The sequence below is a fragment of the Myxocyprinus asiaticus genome, chromosome 8 (genome assembly GCF_019703515.2).
Source record: "Myxocyprinus asiaticus isolate MX2 ecotype Aquarium Trade chromosome 8, UBuf_Myxa_2, whole genome shotgun sequence".
NCBI lineage: Eukaryota > Metazoa > Chordata > Actinopteri > Cypriniformes > Catostomidae > Myxocyprinus > Myxocyprinus asiaticus.
Window position 1 is genome coordinate 43962653 of NC_059351.1, and position 22572 is coordinate 43985224.

At 37.9% G+C, this 22572-nt stretch overlaps 1 protein-coding gene across 3 annotated transcripts in view; it reads right to left on the reverse strand.

The window, feature by feature from the left end:
- Positions 1-22572, reverse strand: part of LOC127444869 (glutamate receptor ionotropic, NMDA 2B-like) — a 138073-nt gene that overhangs the window by 19218 nt on the left and 96283 nt on the right. For all 3 annotated transcript variants that reach the window (XM_051704461.1, XM_051704460.1, XM_051704459.1), the window contains exons 6-13: positions 13898-14012; positions 13441-13649; positions 11652-11823; positions 9182-9335; positions 8731-8856; positions 7518-7747; positions 6152-6312; positions 3819-4006 (exon numbers count right to left, since the gene is read on the reverse strand). In XM_051704461.1, the coding sequence (XP_051560421.1) occupies positions 3819-4006; positions 6152-6312; positions 7518-7747; positions 8731-8856; positions 9182-9335; positions 11652-11823; positions 13441-13649; positions 13898-14012 (1355 nt within the window). The remainder of the gene's footprint in view (positions 1-3818; positions 4007-6151; positions 6313-7517; positions 7748-8730; positions 8857-9181; positions 9336-11651; positions 11824-13440; positions 13650-13897; positions 14013-22572) is intronic.

The window sequence follows — 22572 nt, forward strand, 5'->3', positions numbered from 1 at the left end:
AACCCCGCGGTAACATCAGTAACATCACAAATCCTGATGTGATCAGAGGAACGTACATTCTATCAAGTATTTCTGCTCTCCTGATCTGGAATTGCTCATGCTTCTGTGTCGACCATTCTGGCTACCGAGGGAATTCAAAGCGGTCATTATCACTGCTGTGTACATCCCACCACAAGCCGACACAGACCGGGCACTCAAGGAACTGTATGGAATTATAAGCAAGCAGGAAACCGTGCACCCTGAGGCCAAGTTCATTGTGACCAGGGACTTTAATAAAGCCAGTTTCAAATCAGTCGCACCAAAATATCACCAACACATTAGTTTTAACACACGAGGGGACCGGGTTTTGGACCATTGCTACTCTCCCTTCCGGGATGGCTACAAGTCCCTCCCCGCCAACCATTTGGCAAATCGGACCACTCTTCCATTCTGCTTCTGCCCGCTTACAGGCAGAAATTGAAACAGGAAGCACCCACCCTCAGAACGATCCAGTGCTGGTCAGACCAATCAGACTCCATGCTAAAAGACTGTTTTGATCACGTGGACTGGGAGATGTTCCGGTCCGCCTCTGAAGACGACATCGAGCTTTACGCTGATAGCGTAACGTGTTTCATCAGAAAGTGCGTAGAGAACATTGTTCCAACCAGAACAATACGGATCTACCCGAACCAGAAACCTTGGATTAATAGCGATGTTCGCGCAGCACCTGGTGCGTGGGATGTTCGCGCAGCACCTGGTGCGTGGACCTCTGCTTTTAATTCCGGGAACACGGAGGAGCATAAACAAACCAGTTATGCCCTCGAAAAACTATCAGAACAGCAAAACGTCAGTAGGACAGTTCAACACCACCAACTCTAGAAGCATGTGGCAGGGAATTAATATCATCACGGACTTTAAAGGGAATAAAAACTCCACCGTGAACACCGCTGCCTCTCTCCCGGATGAGCTTTTTATGCTCGTTTCGAGGGAAATAACACCGCCCTCGCAGAGAGAGCTCTCACTGCCGAAGCTTCAAAGGTTAGTTCACTCGCCGTCTCTGTAGCGATGTAACACGATCCTTCTGATGGGTGAATATCTGCAAAGCCGCGGGTCCAGACGGCATTCCAGGCCGCGTCATCAGAGCGTGCGCGAACCAACTGGCTGGTGTTTTTATGGACATTTTCAACCTTTCCCTCTCTTTGTCTGTAGTCCCCACATGCTTTAAAATGTCCACCATTGTGCCTGTTCCAAAGCAATCCAAAATCACTTGCTTAAATGAACTGGCGTCCTGTTGTTCTGACCCCCATCATCAGCAAATGCTTTGAGAGACTAATCAGAGATTACATCTGCTCTGTGCTGCCTCCATCACTATACCCATTGCAGTTTGCTTACTGCAACAACCGCTCCACTGATGATGCCATTGCTCTCTCCCACCTGGAAAAAAGAACACTTATGTGAGAATGTTGTTTGTAGACTACAGCTCAGCATTCAACACCATAGTACCCTCCAAGCTTGATGAGAAACTCCGGGCTCTGGGCTTAAACAGCTCGCTGTGCAGCTGGATCCTGGACTTCCTGTCAAGCAGACGCCAGGTGGTTAGAATGGGCAGCAACATCTCCTCATCACTGACCCTCAACACTGGAGCCCCGCAGGGCTGTGTTCTCAGCCCACTCCTGTATTCCCTGTACACACATGACTGTGTGGCAACACACAGCTCCAATGCCATCATTAAGTTTGCTGAGGATACGACAGTGGTAGGTCTGATCACTGACAATGATGAAACAGCCTACAGAGAGGAGGTGCACACTCTGACACACTGGTGTCAGGAGCACAACCTCTCCCTCAACATCAGTAAGACAAAGGAGCTTGTGGTGGACTTCAGGAGAAGAGATAAAGAACACAGTCCCATCACCATCAATGGAGCACCAGTGGACAGAGTCAGCAGCTTCAAGTTCCTGGGTGTCCACATCACTGAGGAACTCACATGGTCCATCCACACTGAAGCCGTTGTGAAGAAGGCTCATCAGCGCCTCTTCTTCCTGAGGAAGTTTGGAATGAACCGCCACATCCTCACACGGTTCTACACCTGCACTGTAGAGAGCATCCTGACTGGCTGCATCTCCGCCTGGTACGGCAATAGCACCACCCACAACCGCAAAGCACTGCAAAGGGTGGTGCGAACTGCCAGACACAACATCGGAGGTGAGCTTCCCTCCCTCCAGGACATATATACCAGGCGGTGTGTGAAAAAAGCTCGGAGGATCATCAGAGACTCCAGCCACCCAGGCCATGGGCAGTTCTCACTGCTACCATTAGGCAGGCGGTATCGCAGCATCAGGACCCGCACCAGCCGACTTCGTGATAGCTTCTTCCCCCAAGCTATCAGACTTTTGAACTCTTGATCTCCCACGATCAAAATACATCAGCACTGCACTTTAGTACTCTTACTCTTATATCTCACACCAGACTGTCATAAATTATATTATTATTATATTATATTCTCTCTTAATAACACACTGGCAACTTACTATCAACCGACAGCCTGAATGTCAATACAGTACAATACAACCTACTGTAAATTTTATATATACTATATATACTTTTTTTATTGTATAATGTGTATTCTATATTGTGTGTATTGTATACTGAACATTGAATGTTATTATTTGTATATTGTGTTATGTGTAATTATGTGTATATTCAGTTTTAAATTGTGTTGTAAATCTGATGTTTATTGTAAATTGGTATGTCTCATCACTGTCACGACTACTGTGTTGCTCGGAACTGCATCCAAGAATTTCACACACTATTGCACTTGTGTATGTGGTTGTGTGACAATAAAAGTGATTTGATTTGATTTGATTTGATTTGATTTGATTTGAATGTCTAGAATTATTAACACTGTTTATGATTGTATGGGGTGCATTGGGCATGTTCTGCATGTGTCTTTAGATGTGTTCCAAACAGCCTGTCATCTTATTTAGATGCTGTTTGGGGAAGACGGGATGATTTCCAGAAATGGCCTCTGGACATGTATCACTAGTAGGTTATAAAAGAAAGCTCTTAAATCAAACTGAATGAAGACATGTGAAGTGAATCCTTTCTGGTGCTTTAAATCTATTGCTGTTTTTGCTGTGTTAGTACAAGGAAAAACCTTCTGCCAGGTGCTATAGAGCACTGGGTACCAAAACATCTAGGCACAGGAACAGTTTCTTACCAAAGAACCAATCTCTATCATTAACAGTTTACAGTACAATATTCTCTCTGCCATTGGGAAATATATATTAATTTATTACTTTATATCGATTTCGATATATTTATATATATATATATATATATATATATATATACTGTTACAATACAACATCGAGGTTATATATATTGTACAGTATGATATACAGAGCACCTGTAATCCAAAACGGTGTGTTTGAGTACATTTGGCGAATAGAGCTTTCTCTGATTCTGATTTAATGAATAATTTAGTTTTGCTACTGTATGCTTTGACAGAATGTGAATCTCTTAATTAAGAAAGAAATACAGGATGCCATACTGTATAGTCACATGTTTAATACCCATTTTCTTTGGCATACTTGTTGGCATTCTGTCACCCAGTGTAGGCACTTGTTTGGTTGCCAGGTATTCTTCAAAATTGTCTGCCTTGAGGGCACACTGAGAACCATTTAAAGAAGAGTGAACTTCAAGTGAATGAACTTATCATCACAGTCTGTGAAATATCTTTATTCTGGAGATAATTTTTGCTGATTGGGACATTCTGCTAATTCGCCACAATCATCCAATGGAATCACACCAATCTGCTAAAAAAATCTGATAATCTTTACCATCTCCAAAGAGCTGCAGAATGGCAAGGTCCACTGCCCTCTTCCAGCCTGAGTCTTTCTGAATGGCAATGCCATACCCTGTAGTAGCAAAGATGTAACCACTGCCGATGGTCACCAGTTTACAGCCCTCATCACGGCCAGCCATGTAGTTCAAGACTGCTGCATCGTAGATAAATGCATCCAGTTTACTACATAAGAGGAAGGAGGTGAAGTAATATGTTAGAATGTTGGCAAGTTTTTGTCATACATCAGACTTCTTGCCAGAGCTGTTTGTGTCCAACCTAGTCTCAGAATGAACATTACTATAACTGCATTTTGAGTTGAGTTTTATGTTCAGAGTTTTACATTTTGCTGCAGTTTCCTGGTGAAATTAACTCTAGAGATGCTACAACAACTGCGTTTTATTCACTTTCACACAAATCACAAGTACAATGGCTGATTATGACTTTATAAAAATTTATTTTTCGCTCTATTACTCACACACTGCTATATTGTAATAACGAAACTATTTTATTTTAACGCATCATTTGAAAAACTATTCATTTTAACGCTTGAATCACAGACCCACCTACATTTACACACTTATTCCAATGTGATTAGCTTGTGCGGTAGCTCACACGAGACAAAAGTGTCATAGAAGCGATATGAGATGACATGATTTCTTCAAAAAATTTGCTTTTCATACTGCATTTCCATTTAGGACACTATCGGTTAGTTTTACGTGTTGGATAAGGGTAAGGATGTCTGTTTTGTTCACCTCTCATTTGCTTTTAGGACACTATTGGTTAGGTTTAGGTAAAAGTTTTGGGTTAGGGAGGTTAGGTTTACCCATTAAAATCTCTAACTTCACCTTTAAAAACTTTTCTGATTACGACACCATTTCACTCTCTTTTGGCACCCCCACTGGACAATACACTGGGAAACTGCAGCAAAATGTGTAATGAAGTACATAATTTTGTTTTGCAAAACTTTTGCCATGGTAACGTTATTTTCATTAGATCAGGCTGGGTTTTTCACTGGTCTACATAGGTACAGTATCGGTAAATAAGACAAAATAAGTATTTTCTGGGCCCTGTGTGTTGGACATAAGTGAGACATGGTTTCCACAGCCATGGTAAACCAGGAATTTTTAAATTGTGATTTCCAGCCCTGGAAAAGTCATAGAGATTGATCAAATCTTAAAAGTTCTATTGTGAAAATATTTTTTTCTAGTTTTCCTTAAAATATCCCATCAGCTAGATATTGCTTTTGTAAAGAGTAAAACAAGCCATTTTGATGTTCATTTTGTAAGCAAATCCTTCTTTTGAATACTTTAGGTTCTTTTCATTTAATTGGTCAAAAAATGCTCACAAATCAGTCTGAATGATTCATTAGCGAATCAATCTAAATCCAAACGATTTTTAAATATCTATATCCAGCAATCCCAAATGACTGGAAAGGTCATGGAAAAGACATGGAATTTCATTTGTCAAAAAGAGTGGTAACCCTGGTAATAGGTAAACTATGTACAGTCTACAAGTCTGAAAATATTTTTTTCTTTAAAATCTGGAAATAAACTGGAAGTTTAAAATTCCGCACTATTTCTAGGCCACTAATCAAATATAAGCAAATCTCAATATGGCATTGACCATGTTAACAGGTTAGATACCTTTTCTTCCACTGAAGCACACAAGATGCTCTTTGGAACATTTTAAAATCATGCAGGAAAAAACATGGATGGTCAGGTTTGCACAAATTTAAAGTACCAAATACTAAGACTTATGTAAATGTACTGTATGCACATTATTCACTCAAATTGTTATGCTGATAATATGAATAATATATAATAAATAATACCACAACATTTAAATGCCAGAGTTTATGTAAAAAACATTAAAAAAAATAAAAAAATAAAATGAAATAAAGTAAAAAAAAACTGACTTGACTATCTTAAACTAACCAGAGCTAAATTATTGATAAAGTATATTAGGTTTTTTGTTGATATTTTTAATTTTCACATCCACAAAATGCAGGAAATGTCTAGTTTATAATATTTAAATGTATTATACTTAAATACTTTATTACAATTATTTTAATTACATAAATGATTGCAGAATCCAGGGCCCATGTCAGATCAGTGCATATCTTCCAGCCAATCAACATCTCCAAACAAACCCCCTCTAGGATGCCTCATTTGATACTATTATCAGCCCAGAGTTCACCCACCCACCCACTCACAAACTCTACTTACTCCTGTCCTATAAGCATTTAATCTCCTTGTCTTCCTCTCTTTTTCTCGCACTCCCTTCCCACTCTTTATATACAGATATGCGCTCTCTTTTTTCTTTTCTCACCCAGTTTTTAGGCTCTGGAGGGCCTCGTCTACATTTTTCTGGTGAAAGCTGGTCATGTAGCTGTGCATCTCCTTGTAGTTGTTCCTTATGTTTCTTTCCGTGCTGCCATTCGGCACGGTGCCAAAACGGAACGGAGGGGAGAAGTCATTCGGATGTTGAAACTATAAAAGAGAAAGCAAGAGAGACAGAGAGAGAGAAATAATAATTGGTACACAGTGTCAATGAACACTCATGGGAAAGAGTGTAGGAGAGGTGTCATTTAAAAACCTTTGGATGCATTAGATCTTCTTTTCTCACCATTCATAAAGCAACACTGTGTCCAGTGTTTTATGTAAACACATTTTTCAATGTTCTCTAGCACTCAAATGCTTTTCCAGACATGAAAAATAAAGAGTGACTTAAAGAACAAAATCCCATCACATCAAATATTAAAAAGGCGACAGCACCCACTTAAGAGTCCAATCTTCTTTTGTTTCATAGTAGTCACCTAATTCACATTAGCATAATTATTTACACACCAAAGAGGACAACACAGTACCCATATTACTACAAAGCTAGTCTGCATGTGCTTGCCCCAAATTAGTGGATCATTAACACTAATGTTAGGATTTATGATATACAAAACTGCTATAGAGTAAGAGTGCATGGATTTAGTAATTTCACAAACCAACCAATCATGATATTACTGAAATGGAAATTATTCAAATTTATAATGAACTAAAGACTGTAATTACTATGATCATGAAATGGGTACATTTTCTTTATACTGACTATAAAGCTGAAGTGTGTAATTTCTTTGCCACTTGCATAACCAAATAAATAGCAAAAGTAATTACTGTTTTTAAACAGGTTTCCTAAACACTCTTTTCATCCCACCTCCACCTTCCATTTGGACAAACAGATAGTCCTGCCCCAAACTCATGCATTGGTTAACCTAGAGAAGTTGACATGTCAACCACTCAAAAAAACCAAGCAACATTTTGAAAGGACCACAGGGACCTGCGAACATCTTACAAATGGCAAAGGAGAAAGTATTTTAACTTTGATACAGTTACACAACTTACCTTTAAAAATTGCACCATTTACTGGCTAGACTATGTGAATTAACCTTAGTTGAAAACATCAGGGATAGAGTTGATTCTGCTGTATCAAGTCAAGTTACTTTCATTTCAAGGCATTCTTCTGAACAAATGGCTCTTTTTTTTTCTTTTTTTTTTTGCCCAAGCATTGGAATATATCAATTTTTTTGACTAGGATAAATGAGATCAATAGGAACTGTATTTTTTATAACAGCTTTCAGATGCCCATGGCCCACCTTTAGCTGTGAAACATGCTGTCAAATTTCAGACCTATAGACACTTGTTACCTTTTTATCACTCAGGCCGGTCACCTGGTCCACATACTCCTCTTGGATCATAAATGCAGCCAGGTTGGCTGTGTAGCTGGCTAGGAATATCACAGCAAAAAAGGCCCAGACCGATACCATGATCTTGCTAGTGGTGCCTTTGGGGTTCTGAACTGGCACAGAGTTATTGAAGACCAAACCCCACAGTAGCCAAATAGCTTTTCCAATGGTGAAGGAGGGACCGCCAGGCTCTAATGGTATGTAGAGAGGTAGAGAGAGATATTATGATATAATAATAGTGCTCGGTGAGTGTATATAAAACAATGACGTTTTTGAATAAATTAATTTTGATAAGGGGGACAAGCATTAAACTTGAACTGAGAACATAGTGATACATCTAAATATTTAGCTACAAAAAAGATCTAAAATGCCGCCAGAGACTTTAGGAATTCCGCAGGGAATTTAGTTAATGAATCAATTCTTTTTGAACTGGTTCATTTACAAGAACTGTCTAAACTACCAATTCACTAAAATGAATCAGACTTTCCTATGTTACAAATGAAAGAGACACTATTAGAAGACAGCACGTATGATTATTGCCTCAGGTCTCTCAGCTGTAAAGCATTTACATTTAGTCATTTAACATGTGACATAAAAACAGTAAGTGTAGCTCCAACGCTACTTGTTGGAAAACGTAACTTGTTACTGGAAAAACTGTTGTCACACTGAAAAATTAAGAGGAATAATCCACCAAAAATTAAAAGAATTCTTTAGTTATTTACTACCCAGTCACTATTCAATTTCTTTTTAATGAAAAAGATTCATGGAAGTAAATAGTAACTAAGGCTATCATTATGCCTAACATTTCCTTTTGTGTTCTACAGAAGAAAGAGGTTTGAAAAAAAAAAAAAAAAACATGAGGGTGAGTAAATACTGATAGATTTTTATTTTTATTTTTTGGGGTTCACTATCAATTCATGTTAGTAGCGTTGCCACTTTTAGTTAGTTACTACCCAACACTAAGATCAGTACGATTTACTACACTAATGCAATATATTGCTAAGTATGGGGACATAAAAAAATAACAGACCGATATAATGGCTGAAACAAAAAGATAAAACACTTAAAAAAAATCCTTGTATGGAGAGGTTTAAGCTAGACATACCAAATGGTGTTTGGGTGTTGGATAAGTCTTTATTTGTGTGTGCATGTTTATACAAGCGTGTGTGCACACCTCGTCCGTCTGCCAAGCAGCGATTATAGCCAACAGGACTGAAGTACTCAAAGACGAAGACGGCCACGGCTGAAACTATCAACAGCATAACGAACATCATTACCCAGACATCAGCGCTGAAGGGCTCTGAGAGCAGGAAAAAAAGAAAGAGAAGAGAAGGAAAATGTGGGGGTATTAATGAAGTGTGCACTTGAATTTGGGTTTCATCTTGAAGGTTGCATTTTATTTTACAGTACGTGTACTTTCAGGATACTTACAGTGTACTTACCCAAGAAAGTACTGAGTAATGTTAGGTAACTACAAGTACTTAATATGGGTTAAGGTTGGGGTTGGGGTTAGGTTTAGGATTAGTACCTTGTAATTACTGTAGTTGTTACATAGTACGTAAATGTAGAACAATAAAGTGCTACCATATGGAATGCACTTGTGTGTGTGTGGATTTATTGCTTACCTAAAAAGGCAGAAGGGGATACTGTGCCATTGCTACGAGAGACCATGACACTGATCCCTGTCTCTATAAAGGGCACGGAGAAGTCAATGACCTCTGACCTCTCTTCATTAATGGTCAGGGACCCCACTGCCATGTGGGCATTCTTAAATACCACCTAGGCACAAAGAGGAGGGACGGAACAAATGTATGAGGTAGATCGAGCTTGAAGGGTCTATACTTTAAAAACTGATGTTGTATAGAGAGGATTGATCTTGAAATAACAATAGCAATTCAAAGGGTTGATAAGAACTATTTTTCCTGCTATATTTTAACACCCGCAGAAATGCTGAAACATACACAAGCAGTCACAGACTGCGCTGAGTCGCAGCACTCATTACTAGTTGTTTCACAATAAATAACAATGTGGCTAAATGTTGTGAATATATATATATATATATATATATATATATATATATATATATATATATATATATATATATATATATCAAAGTTGTTAAGAGTTTGATCATGTTCTGTAATTGTTAATAAATTAATTATCAAAATGAACATTTCTGACAAGTTAAATTTTTAAACAATGGCTTTCAAATATAATGTTAAATTGCTATCATTTTCCATTTTATTCTCAGAAATCATAAAAACATTTTATTTAATAGAGGTATTGGAATTAGAATTGATATTGGCCTAGATAGGCATTGGATCAAAAAGGAAATAAGTGATATCACCTCTCCAATAAAAATTATACTTGTAGCTCTTCTGAACAAAGACTAGTCTACGCATGCCACATCTTGACAAAGAGGAAAAGAAGCACAGTGTAAGAAAAAGGTGAATGATGATAAAATAGAAGCCAGTGAATGAGAAGAGCACAAAGGGAAAAAATAAGACACTAAGACCAAGAAAGGCAGAAATCAGGTTACTTTTTTACAGTAGGTCGCAGTAGCTTTAAATAGCTATTTCTTGTTTTTTTCAACCTTTCCCTAATCACTACTTTCCCAAACCCATCACATGTCCAGGTATATTTAGAATTACATGTAATGGGCCTCTGGTGATATAGAAAAATAGGACAAAACAGAGTTAATATGGTGAGTGTATGCTACAGAAAGGTTTCTCTCTCTTGCTCTCTCACTGTCTACTTCTCTCTCTTCACCCTTCTAAATTTGACATTATAATTTGTATGCACTTAAGTGTGTGTGTGTGTGTGTGTGTGTGTGTGTGTTGCATCACTCAACATGAATATGTCTCAAAGCATCAGATGCAACAGAGACATTAGGCAAAAATAAAGCAAGATACCAAGAGTCTGCAACTCTGACTGTGGTGCAGTTTTAAGAGCATTCATATAACTGGGACTGAAACGGAACTGAATGTGCCACATTCATTTCAACTGTGGATTTGCATATGATTCGGTAACTAATATTATTTCTCATCTGAATTAATGCACCAGCTGTATTTTCCCTTGGGCAAAATCACTTGCTCTCACTTTCATCTGTTCTTCTCATTAGAGATACTGTTCAGATTTTCCTTTTTTGATTATAAAATCAGAAATCTATATATACACATGTACTGGAGCCATGGCATTTCCTGTGATTGCTGTATTCTATCAATAAAAATGACAATAATGCAAAAAAAAAAAAAAAAAAAAAAAAAAAGATAAACATAATATCTACTTAGCTTCCATACTTGAAAATAGCGCAGAACAAAGGAACAAATATCTAAAATATGTATAAATATGTAAAATCCAAATTTTACATTCCACATTAAACAATATAAATTCTTCAAACTGTTTTGAGCATGGTGTGGCATGATGAAAATATGGCATACAGCTTGATATACTACACTCCTCGATTATATGCAGCAGTTTGGTAACATAGAAAGAACAATAGTTGGCATTCACCACTGTCACTCAAATATCAAAAAGAGTGAAAATGTTCAATGGGCAACATCCACACTGTGCTAACACATAGGATACCTTTCTCCATATCAACAACATGTCTAACATGCTGAGTGACTCCAGCCAGGTCACCTAAGCAACCAAATTGGCCCGGTTGCTAGGGAGGGTAGATTCACATGGGGTAACCTCCTCGTGGTCGCTATAATGTGGTTCGTTCTCGGTGGGGCGCGTGGTGAGTTGAGCGTGGTTGCCGCGGTGGATGGCGTGAAGCCTCCACACGCAAGATGTCTCCATGGCAACGTGCTCAACAAGCCACGTGATAAGATGCGTGGGTTGACGGTCTCAGACGCGGAGGCAACTGGGATTCGTCCTCCGCCACCCGGACTGAGGCAAATCACTACGCGACCACAAGGACTTAGAGCGCATTGGGAATTGGGCATTCCAAATTGGGAGAAAAAAAATAAATTAAAAAAAAAATTTAAAAAAAAAACATGGCTAAAGCTCTTGGATGATAAACAACCTATTCACACCCAAATTCTGGATTACACTATGAGGACTGATGTTCTATGAGGACTAAAAACTCACCTCACCAACCAATCCATTCCATGTGCCATTGATCTTTTTTCCATGCTTTCCATTGGTCACCAAGTAGAGATCATAGGTGAATTTTACAGACTTGGCGATCTTTTTGAGGATGTCTATACAGAAGCCCTTGCAGCAGCGTTTAATATAGATCCCTGAATCTCTTGTCTGGTTTCTAGAGGTGGAAAATTCAAGAAGAAGGTGAAATGATTAATGGTACAGCGAGAAGTTAATTTTCTAAATACTGAAGACAGTGTTTATCAGATTTTGTCTCGGGTATTCATCAATCCTTGATCAAAATATCATGTAATAAATCTGTGTGAAGAAATCAATCTATGAGTCAAAATAACGTCTTGGTTACTGTCGTAACCTCCGTTCCCTGATGGAGAGAACGAAACATTGTGTCAATGTAGTGACACTAGGGGTCGCTCGAGAGCCCCGAACACCTCTATTCTTTTGAGAAAAGGCCAATGAGAATTGGTGAGTGGAATTTGCATGCCACTCCCCCAGATATACGGGTATAAAAGGAGAAGGAATGCCCACTCTCATTCAGGTTTTGTGCTGAGGAGCCAAGACAAGGTCCGGCCATTTCAGCGGCTAGTACAGCATTGTGGCAAGAGGGACACAACATCTCGTTCCCTCCATCAGAGAACGGAGGTTACGACAGTAACCAAGATGTTCCCCTTCTGTCACTCACTCGACATTGTGTCGATGTAGTGACACTAGGGGTCCCTATAGAAAAACGCCACAACAGGTGAACCATGTTACGTGAACTGCTGATGCAGGTGCAAGCAAGCTGCTGCGTGCGTAATAGCAGGTGCATCAGTCTGCATGTAAACTCCCCCAATGCCCCAAAAAGGGGCGAAATCTGCACTCGTCGTGCAGAAGGAGAGAAAGCCGCTGGAAATGCTCCGTATATCCAACAGCATACGCTTCTTAAGAGGTAAATGAAACAGCAGTAGTATTCAGCTTGCTGATAGTACAACCGCTTGGCTCCGAAGAAAAAATCTGAATGAGAGTGGACATTTTATACCCGTATGTCCGGGGGAGTGGCATGCAAATTCCACTCGCCAATTGTCATTGGCCTTTTCTCAAAAGAACAGAGGTGTTCGGGGCTCTCAAGAGCGACCCCTAGTGTCACTACATCAACACAATGTCGAGTGAGTGACAGAAGGGGAACATCAAAATGACTAATGACCATTATACTGACCACTATATTGACTATAACAAAATTTGCAACAAAGCCAGTCTTAAATTTGTCATTTATCTATATCTGTTTAACACTGAAACGGCATTTAGCATTGGAAATTTTACAATAAATATTACAAAGTGACATTAAGATGCCAGTTTTACTCTTGTTTTTAAGTTTTCATTGACAGTACAATACCATATACATCACACATTTTTACCCTATGAAATAAAATAGTCCTGGTGGTGACAGAAAACCACTTGAATTTAAAAATGGAAGATCTGTACTAAGTGCTTAAATGTGATATCTTGTAGGATGAATTTTTGCAGTCAAGACTTATGACTGACAACTGATTATCCTGAGCACTAACATTGTACCATACAATGATTGATATTCAAAATATATACCTAAATTATGTAGCTAGGGTTTGAGTTAAGCATTGACCAATATTTGTACATATCTGTGTTTTATGTCAAGGTTGGGGCTGGTTCTGTTTAAGCATTTATCAATGTACCACTTGAAAAGTCGATATTGAAATCTAAAGAACTGTAGTGCATTGCCCAAACAACTGTATTGTTGTCAAAGAGCCTAGAGGATTCTTACTGGAGTTTGAGCTGCTTTCTGCATGGTACTGTGTTTCTCATGCAGGTGCCACTGAGGGGGTCAACATCCTCAACAATGACAAATGGAGCCTCCTCCAGGGTAACAATGGACAAGTGGTCATCCTCCCGCTCCTCAGCATCTGAGTACAGCTCGAAACGAGGCCAAACATGGTACTTCATTGCCAGAGACCCATTCTCCCATTTACCTACCTGTTAAAGTGCAAAAATGAGAGAAGTATAACAAGTGAGATAATGAGAGGCCGTTGAGGTTGAAGTGGCTGAGACTGGATTAGTGCAAGCTAAATTTGAGGATGACTGAAATCTTAAATTAAGATAAAGAGAGATAAAGAGTAAATTAAGGTGGATAATTACATCAGGGAAGGGGGAACTGTGCAGTCATAAGTTAAGAGGAATCAAGAGGGAAAGAGAGCCAAATAGAAACGAGGAGAGATACTCACCCTGTCCCATTGCCTCTCCTTATCTAACAGAATTATAACCAACTTTGGGTGCATCTGAAAACCATCCTCACTGAAGGAGAGGTTACGCCCTTCAAATGTCACATTCATGAGGTACCTGAAGAGAAAAGACAGGGAACATCAGACCAAACACATTTGATGGTTATCAATGAACGCTATGAATCCAGACGAAGAGGGTTTGCAAAAGTAATGCTCTGTAATGTGACCCAAACCTTAGATTTTCACATTTCAAAGACATTTTTTTATCCAAAAAGACTAATTATCTTGAATGCACTATATGAGTTTATCATTCAACAAGTTGAATGCCATTTTAAGGCTCCCATTGACCAAATGTTCTTTTTTAAAGATGAGCCTAGTTTTCGGAAATCCAATTAGCTACAATCTCAGTTGATTTCAAAATGACCTGGCTCTTTCCACACCTTCAGAATGCATCATATCCTACACCTGTCAAATGCTCCATCAGACATTTCTCTAGTGTGTTGGCGCCCTTAGGGGTCATTCACATACAGGGTTGGGGAGTAACGGAATACATGTTACGGGATTACGTATTTAAAATACAAAATATAAGTAACTGTATTCCACTACAGTTACAATTTAAATAATTGGTAATTAGAATAGTTAAATTCAAAAAGTATTTGATTATTGAAGAGATTACTTTGCATTTTATTGTCATTTGTTTCATTTAATATTTAGTCCTTTCAGATGGAAAACATTTATACATATAAATGATGTGATCCAAAGTGCATTTGAACAGCAGTGAAACACTTTAATATGATGTGTTACATTCATACGAGCAGACAGAGAAGTAAGTCTGAAGTAAGTTTGGAGCACAAGAAATAGAAATAAACCTTGTGTAAATTGTCAGCTTTACACTAAGCTAAAATGCCATTTTACATGCACATGTTACCAGACATGATCATATTTTTTTATCAAGAAAATTCACATTGGATCATAATTTCTTCTTTTCTAGTAAGACTTTGATATTAGGGCAAAAATTGTATTCTTGATAATAATTTTTGTATTGTTTTCCTGTAAAAATATCTAAAAATCCTTAAAACAAGATCAGTTTGATTAATCTTGTTTTAGAAGCAACACTGCATAAGATATTTAGGTTTTTCAGAGAATGTATTTTTAACATGTGTATTTTGTCTTACTGTACTGGCAGAGTTTTTATAGTCAAAACAAGTGAAAAAATCTACCAGAGCTGAAGAATAATCCAAAGTATTTAGAATACGTTACTGAACTTGAGCAATCTAATGGAATACGTTAGAACTTACATTTTACAGCATGTATTCTGTAATCTGTAGTGGAATACATTTCAAAAGTAACCCTCCCAACCCTGTTCACATAGGACGTGTTCTTGTGTTCAAAAACAGCTAGAACGCAAGGGTCTTAAGACACGTTTTTAAAAGTTGAAAACTGGAGCCTAAAAAACACAGCACTCATGCAGTGAGATGCTTAAAAATAAAAAAGACACATCAGTCAAAAACATTCCTCTGGCCCATGCGCACATAGACCAACAATTTAAAGAATAGCGCACACAGGCACAAGACTGCATTCTGTGTGAACCAGAGATGGGGACACGAGTTAGAGACTCGGACTCGAGTAGCATTTTAATAGACTTCAGACTCGACTCCAGATCGACCTAAAATGACTTCAGACTTGACTCAATAAAAAGGACTCATGAATATTTCAAAAACAACTTGAGTCTTTTAACCTTAAGTATTAATATCTTAAAGCTACACTATGTAGCTTTTTTTTGTAAAAAAAATAACAGAATGTTATTAATGAGAGAGTGCAACAAAAATCCATCTTCCAAACCATGTCTTTACCCAAATGCACTTTGATAAACCTATAATAATGATATTACATTATAAATATTTTAGAGCTGTCGGGACGAATTTCGCGGGAAATTGCATAAGACGTCATTTGCCTGTGTGTGCTGACGTCATATCCATATACAGAGAAAATAAGATCCGGCTACTGTAGCGCGTGTGTGGGAGTAGCTAAAGCTGAAAGTTTGTTGTCACAATGAACAAGAAACATTGACCAAGGATCATTCAAAATGGCAAACCTCCAGGGAATCACTTTGTATAAAACAAAGAAACCCCGAACAGAGTAGAGTCTACAAGCAAAAAGTGAAAGCGACAGAGTCCATAATAAAACCCGAATCTACATCGGCTTGGCTTTTCAGAGGTGGCGACAACACCAAGATCTGAAAGGATTTAACACAGGATTTTGTGGTTTTACTCAACAGGTAAGATATTTTATTAATATGGTTTATGTATAATTGTGTAGTGAAATATAAGAATTATACTGTAATCGGTGCAGACCTTTTCACTTGCTAGAATACGTGTATTTTTCTTTATAACGGCAATAATTTATATAAATAAATTCTTTAGTATTAGGCTTGCCAAGGACATGCGAGTCTTGAAATGATGTTGACCACTGGTTAGTAATAATGTTAATCTATAAATTTGTTACTACCATGGGCTATTTGGTCAGAATATCCTGCAGTTATAAAAACTTTACAACGTTTGACCTTATCAGACTAGCAATTGTTATGTCTAATGTTAACGAATGTTGCCTAACTTTTGTAACGTCATCTATTTAAAAACATCAATGTTTCCAATAAGTCAAAACAACAGCATAAGATATGGCACATATCTGCTCAGATGCCATGTTTTCGATATCCGTCTTTTTTCCTTTCTTTTGTTATTTATTTGTCCATTCGCTCTGATAAGATGTCCTGTATTCATGTGTACACCGATGCCTCGAACCACATTCATCCACGCAGAGAAGCAGAGCCGAAGCACAACTTACGTCATTCCCATAACAATGTTCTTCCGCAAGACACATGCATTTTTATTTTTTAACCGCTAGAGGGCCAAAAGTTGCATAATGATGTAAAGGAAGAGTTTGTGTTTTATTTGTATAGTTTTATTACATATGCATCACATTTCCCCATGTGTCATAATCAATCTGACCCTTTTCATAGAATTCAATTATGTATTTCCACGTAAACCCCGAAATGTTATAAAAGTCCCATTAAATATGTCAGCACCTGCCGTGCCATATGTGCTCACATTTGGTTGTGCCCTCAGAAGCAGAAACTTCAGGAAGAACACATTCTTAAAGGTTAGTTACATTAATTAACACACAAAGCTAGCTAATATTGTACTGTTGCAAACATCAGGCAGTGTGCTCATTACAGCATGATCGCCAACCTGAGGTTGCGTCAATTTAAACCTAGCACTTCATTTTATCAATGTTTTCGTGGTATATATGCCGCCTCTCTCTCTCTCTCTCTCTCTCTCTCGCTCTCTAAAAACAGCTGGCAAGTTTTTGTCAAAATTATCCAGTACCTAATGATATCGCATTACATTGCATTGCAAACGTCTTATTGCATTGCTTTGGGTGTGCGTTCTTAACCTTGTTGAACTGTCCATGAGAAAAACTGTGGCACCTTTATTACAAAAAAAGTACAGGATAAGTTAATTAAGTCTGTGAAATCATAAAATAAAATAAAATAAACAAAATACAATTTTACAAGTTCAGCTAGAATCCTATTAGTATCCCAGATTTTTCAAAGATCATACATTTATCATTTTTAAGTAGAGCATATTTTTATTTTTTTTTAAATAAAAGATGTAACATTTAATGACTTGAGACTCGACTCGGACTCCAGCTTAAAGACTTCAGACTTGACTCAGACTTCAGATGAAAGACTCGTGAACATCTCTGGTGTGAACACCCCCTTAGACCTATACAGCACATTCAGAGTCAGATATTGTTTAAAGCCAGTCTTGCACAGTTCAGGATCCCTCAATTTCAGCATTTCACATGGCCTTACTGTGTACCTAGTGGGTTTGTGCACACTATCCGCATATGTACACACACACATTTATAATGCAGGAATGCAGGTTTGTTGCTAGAGGCCATAGCAAATTATATTCACAATAGAAAATGTGAATCTGGCAGCCTCCTGGTCACAAAACCATTATTATGATGTTTAAATCCACTCTAGGTCTCGAGGAACACAGCTATGCCTTTCTCCTTAACAAAATGCTATACATTAATCACAAACCCTACATAGAAGGAAAGTAATAATCCAAGGAAAACATTTATTACAGAGTTGAATATTATTACATGGCCCTAACTCGGAATTTAGGACAGGATTTCAAGTATATGATTTTTTTTAATAACTGACATAATAGCTTTTAGTCAGCCATCCAAGAACATATTAATAATAGCTCTTTGCTTGAAAGTGGCACATTTAAAGGAATTAGGAGACTGCATATTATTTGTATTTATTTTTTTACTATTATGTTGGCTTAACAACTGTTATTCTAAAGACTGGGTTCAGGGTTTTTCCAAAATCCCTACACCAAGACCAAAATTATCAATTGCAACTCCTTCTAGAGCTTTCAAGCTACATCCACCAAACTTGGTACATACTTTCAGACTGTTCTGATTTAGTGTGCCATATCTTTTCTAACTGATTGGACTTATGGTTTTCACACAACGGACGATCAAATTTCGGAAATATCCCAAAGACTTACATTGACAGAATATTTGACTGAAGGCTGTAGGACTTGCAAAGGACTGCAGGACTTGTAAAACCTTCAGACAAGGTTTGTCAAGCCAACATCAAAGTTGGTCAAGACAGTCAGAATATGTCCCATTTCCTTTTGTGTCAAAAAGCTTTGCATAGTCAACACTTCCATCCAAATGTATCTTTTCTCCATAAACAACCAGCTTTTCTCCATAAACCCTGTCACTTAGATTTTAAACCTGGTCACTCAATTAATAGAGCTCTACTTGCTGTAACTAAAGCCCTAGGTCAGCCGGTGGCTTGACTGTACTGCATAGATTTGTCATCTACATTTGACATGGTCAACCATAAACTGGTGAAATGATTTGTTTCATAGAAGTAAATAACTTCTTACATTTCCATCTATTTCTCACACAGTGATCACATGGCTTTTAAAAGACTTATAGCACCTAAGTCATTGTCTATATGTCATGGACAAATTGAATATACTTTCATGGTAATTTTTACTCTTTTTGGAGTTTAACAAATATGACCACTGTGAACTCTTGTGGTACGGAAATATTCAAATATTCCATTCAAGTTCATACACAATGCTGTCAGTCAAGTTGTAATTCACCTCTGTTGTAATTAACATATTTCATGTCACTAACCTAATCTACAGGCAAATTTGTGCCACACTTAATGGACTGTCTGAGTCTAGTGACTTGTCTTTAGTGACCTCATTTAGCACTTTGACAAAATCTGCACTGCATTCACAAAGTGTTTTAGCATTCTTTTATTTTGTTGTTGTTGTTCTCCTTGTCCTTGAGACCTAACCTTAGCACTTGACTTATATTCTTGGCCAAGGTTTACCACCTACGTGACACGTCTACACATGTAGCTGCCTATTTATCTATCTATCTATCTATCTATCTGTCTGTCTGTCTATCTATCAGTAGTTTGCAAGTAAATGTAATCCTGCTTAGAGGATAGTGTAAAGGTGTGTGGCTTGCTGTCCTGGACAATGGGCTTGAGGCTCGAGGCTTGACCTAAGCTCAAATACCCCCCCCCCATGACTCCATCCATCCATCCAAAGATGATTTTAAAATTTGTAGCATTATATACATATACTTCTGCATACTGTGTACTACAACATATGGTAAATATCCTGTAAACAGTAAAAGATCATAAAACCTGAATCACAAGTCATTTCCCCTTGTTCCAGCTGGGTGTCAAATTTATGACATAGAATATCTGACCCATTTTAAACAGTGACTGTAAATCAGTCTGTAGCCAGGTGTGTGTGTGTGTTTGTGCCCTTGAGCGCTGATATGTGCACAGATTTTCATCATGGCGGGAGTATCATGTATGTGTGTCAACAAGTTTTGTGTCAGAGCCAGTGAAAACTCGCTACTGCTCTCCCCACTCTCTTCCATCCATCTGTGGGCTGTCGTCGCCATGACAACAACCAGCCTCTCGAAAACAACTAGCCACACAAGAAATAAATATCATCTCTAAACAAGAGAGGCTGAAAGAGAATAAAAGAGAAATAATGAAAATGAGAAACAGAGAATGACAGAACAAAAAGAGTTTGTCTCATACAGTAAGTTGCCATAACAGTTCAGTAAGTTTTTGAAGTTTTTAAATACTAAACTAACTTTAATGTAAATACCATAGAATATGAATATTGTAATTCTTCTGTAGCAAAGAATATATCAAGGTAAGTCGGCATGTTGTTTCCAAGAGTTCCAGTACCACATTATGCCGACACACTGACAAGCGTCATCTCCTATCATACATTTTTGCATTGGCTCCAGATTGTTTACCTTCCCCTATGGTGCGACAGAAAGCGTATTGCATCAACAGTGTGGGAAACCCAAATTCAGATCCTGCATTGACACCAGGAAGTTATTGCTTTCATATAATCATTTCCTCTAACATTAAACTTTTACTCCATGGTTGGGTTTAGTTTTGGGGTTTGTGTTGGGGGGTACAGTTTATAATATATGCATTCCTCTTCACTGTTACACCCTGTACAGCTGAAAACAACTCTCTTTACAACTCACTGTTGGCACCCCTCCATGGACATTCCATATGAATTATGGAGCTTAAATGTGTTTATATGCTCAGTAACACACAACATGATCACACGGGAAGTTGGTTTGTAGTTTCTGAGAGTTTTGGTACCCTTGGATTGGCCACATTATGCCAACTCACTGACAAGCAGCATCGCCTATCAGACATTTTTGCAATGGCACCAGAGTGTTTATATTCCCCTATGGCACAATTGGAAGCACGTTGCGTCAACTGTGTTGGTGACCCTGGTTCATATCCCCTGTTGAAACTAGAAAATAATTATATTTGCTTAATTAGTGACGAATGCAATTGCATTTTTCCTTCAAAATTTTAATTATATTTTTACTCCACTGATGTTAGGTTTAGTTTTGGCTGAAAACAACAGCTGAAAACAACTCGCTTCACAACTCGCTACTGGTGCCCCTCCGTGAACATTCCACCCATAAAATAAAACTCACACGTGCCCATTCGCCCAACAACAATTACTGCTTCTGCCACTAGGTGCAGTGTTTCACAATGTTGTAAGCACAGACCAATTTCAGCCAAAGAAAAGTAAACCTACTGTTTCCGATTTCACTGTGAGATCAGTCTGTAACATTTATGGCTTTTGCCACTGGAGGCTGTGTTTTGAGTGATTTTAGCTAAAGAAAAGTCAACTTAATGTTTCTGTTTTCACTCTGATCAGTCAGAAAGTAACATGGTAATGCAATCTGATACTATCACTGTGCTTTACTGAATACAGCTTAGAGACACACATCTCACTAACAAAAACTTACCTATGGTTTTCTTTAAAATACCTAGGAATACAATGTAAATACTATTGCAAATTAATATTGTAATCAAATAGTTCCATAGTATAAAGTACATAAAAATACCATGGTATTACCATCTGATACCATCACTGTACTGTACCATGGTACTGCCATTGTACTCTTTGGTAATGGCTACACAAGTAGACACACACATACCAACTTACTGCAGTAGTTACTACATACTGGAGTGGTTAAGTTCACACCTGTTCTGTCTAACCAACACCCACAATCGCACAAACTCAAACACCATCAATTCCCACATGTGTGCTACACCAGTCTGTTTTGATTCCTGACACAAGAAAGAATGTACAACCCCAAACTGTCGTCAGACAGAATGAAAGTGAGAGTATGTGTGAGTGAGAGAGGAAGGGAAAGAGAGATCCACCAGAATATAAAATGCGTTACCATGGTGCCCACAACCATAGCAATCTCCAAGCAATCTGCTGTTGCCATAGGAACAGTAATCTCACCCAGGATAGAGCGAGGGAGAAAGAGAGGATACATGGAGAGAGAGGGAGCATTTTGTGCACTTACAGCTGGACACATGATGCAGTGGAGAGCCATTTATCTGTCTCTATAAATACAAACAGATCGGTATTTGACATGACAGCCAACTAGATTTATCGAATCCAAAATTTTTCTGGTATTGATCTGAAATTCATCTGCAGATTTACTGTGCACCCATATAAAAGTGCAACCAGAAAAGGATCTATGATTTACTTGATGTCACATTCGAGAGTTTCCTCTAATACTGTATGTAATTTGTGTCCAGATATAACATGTCATCTCTTAGCTTGAAACTTTACGCCGTTTCGTAATATTTGTCAAGGCTGTGAAAGACAGTAGTAGTAATTTATTGAATGCCATATCAGAACCAAAGGCTATTTCATTGGCAAGAACAAGGTGGAATCTATCAATAAAGAAAGAAGGAAAGAAAGCAAATAAATATAGTTCAAATTAATAAAAGCATAAACAAACTGATAATCTTCATGTCGAAAAAGTAAAATTTTTCAAATGTACTTTTGATACTTGATTCAAATGATACGTTTTAGATAAAAATTCTAAAAGTGCTAAGAATTCTGATGACATTGTTGGGGCTTCGTTCGGGAGCATGTTTGGTTATTGTCAAAGATAATTATCAATTATTAGAATCTAGAGAACATTGATCAGAATCAATGTTAGCTTATTAATCCTTCAAATCAACAATCATCAAAGACAATTATCAATTATCAAAA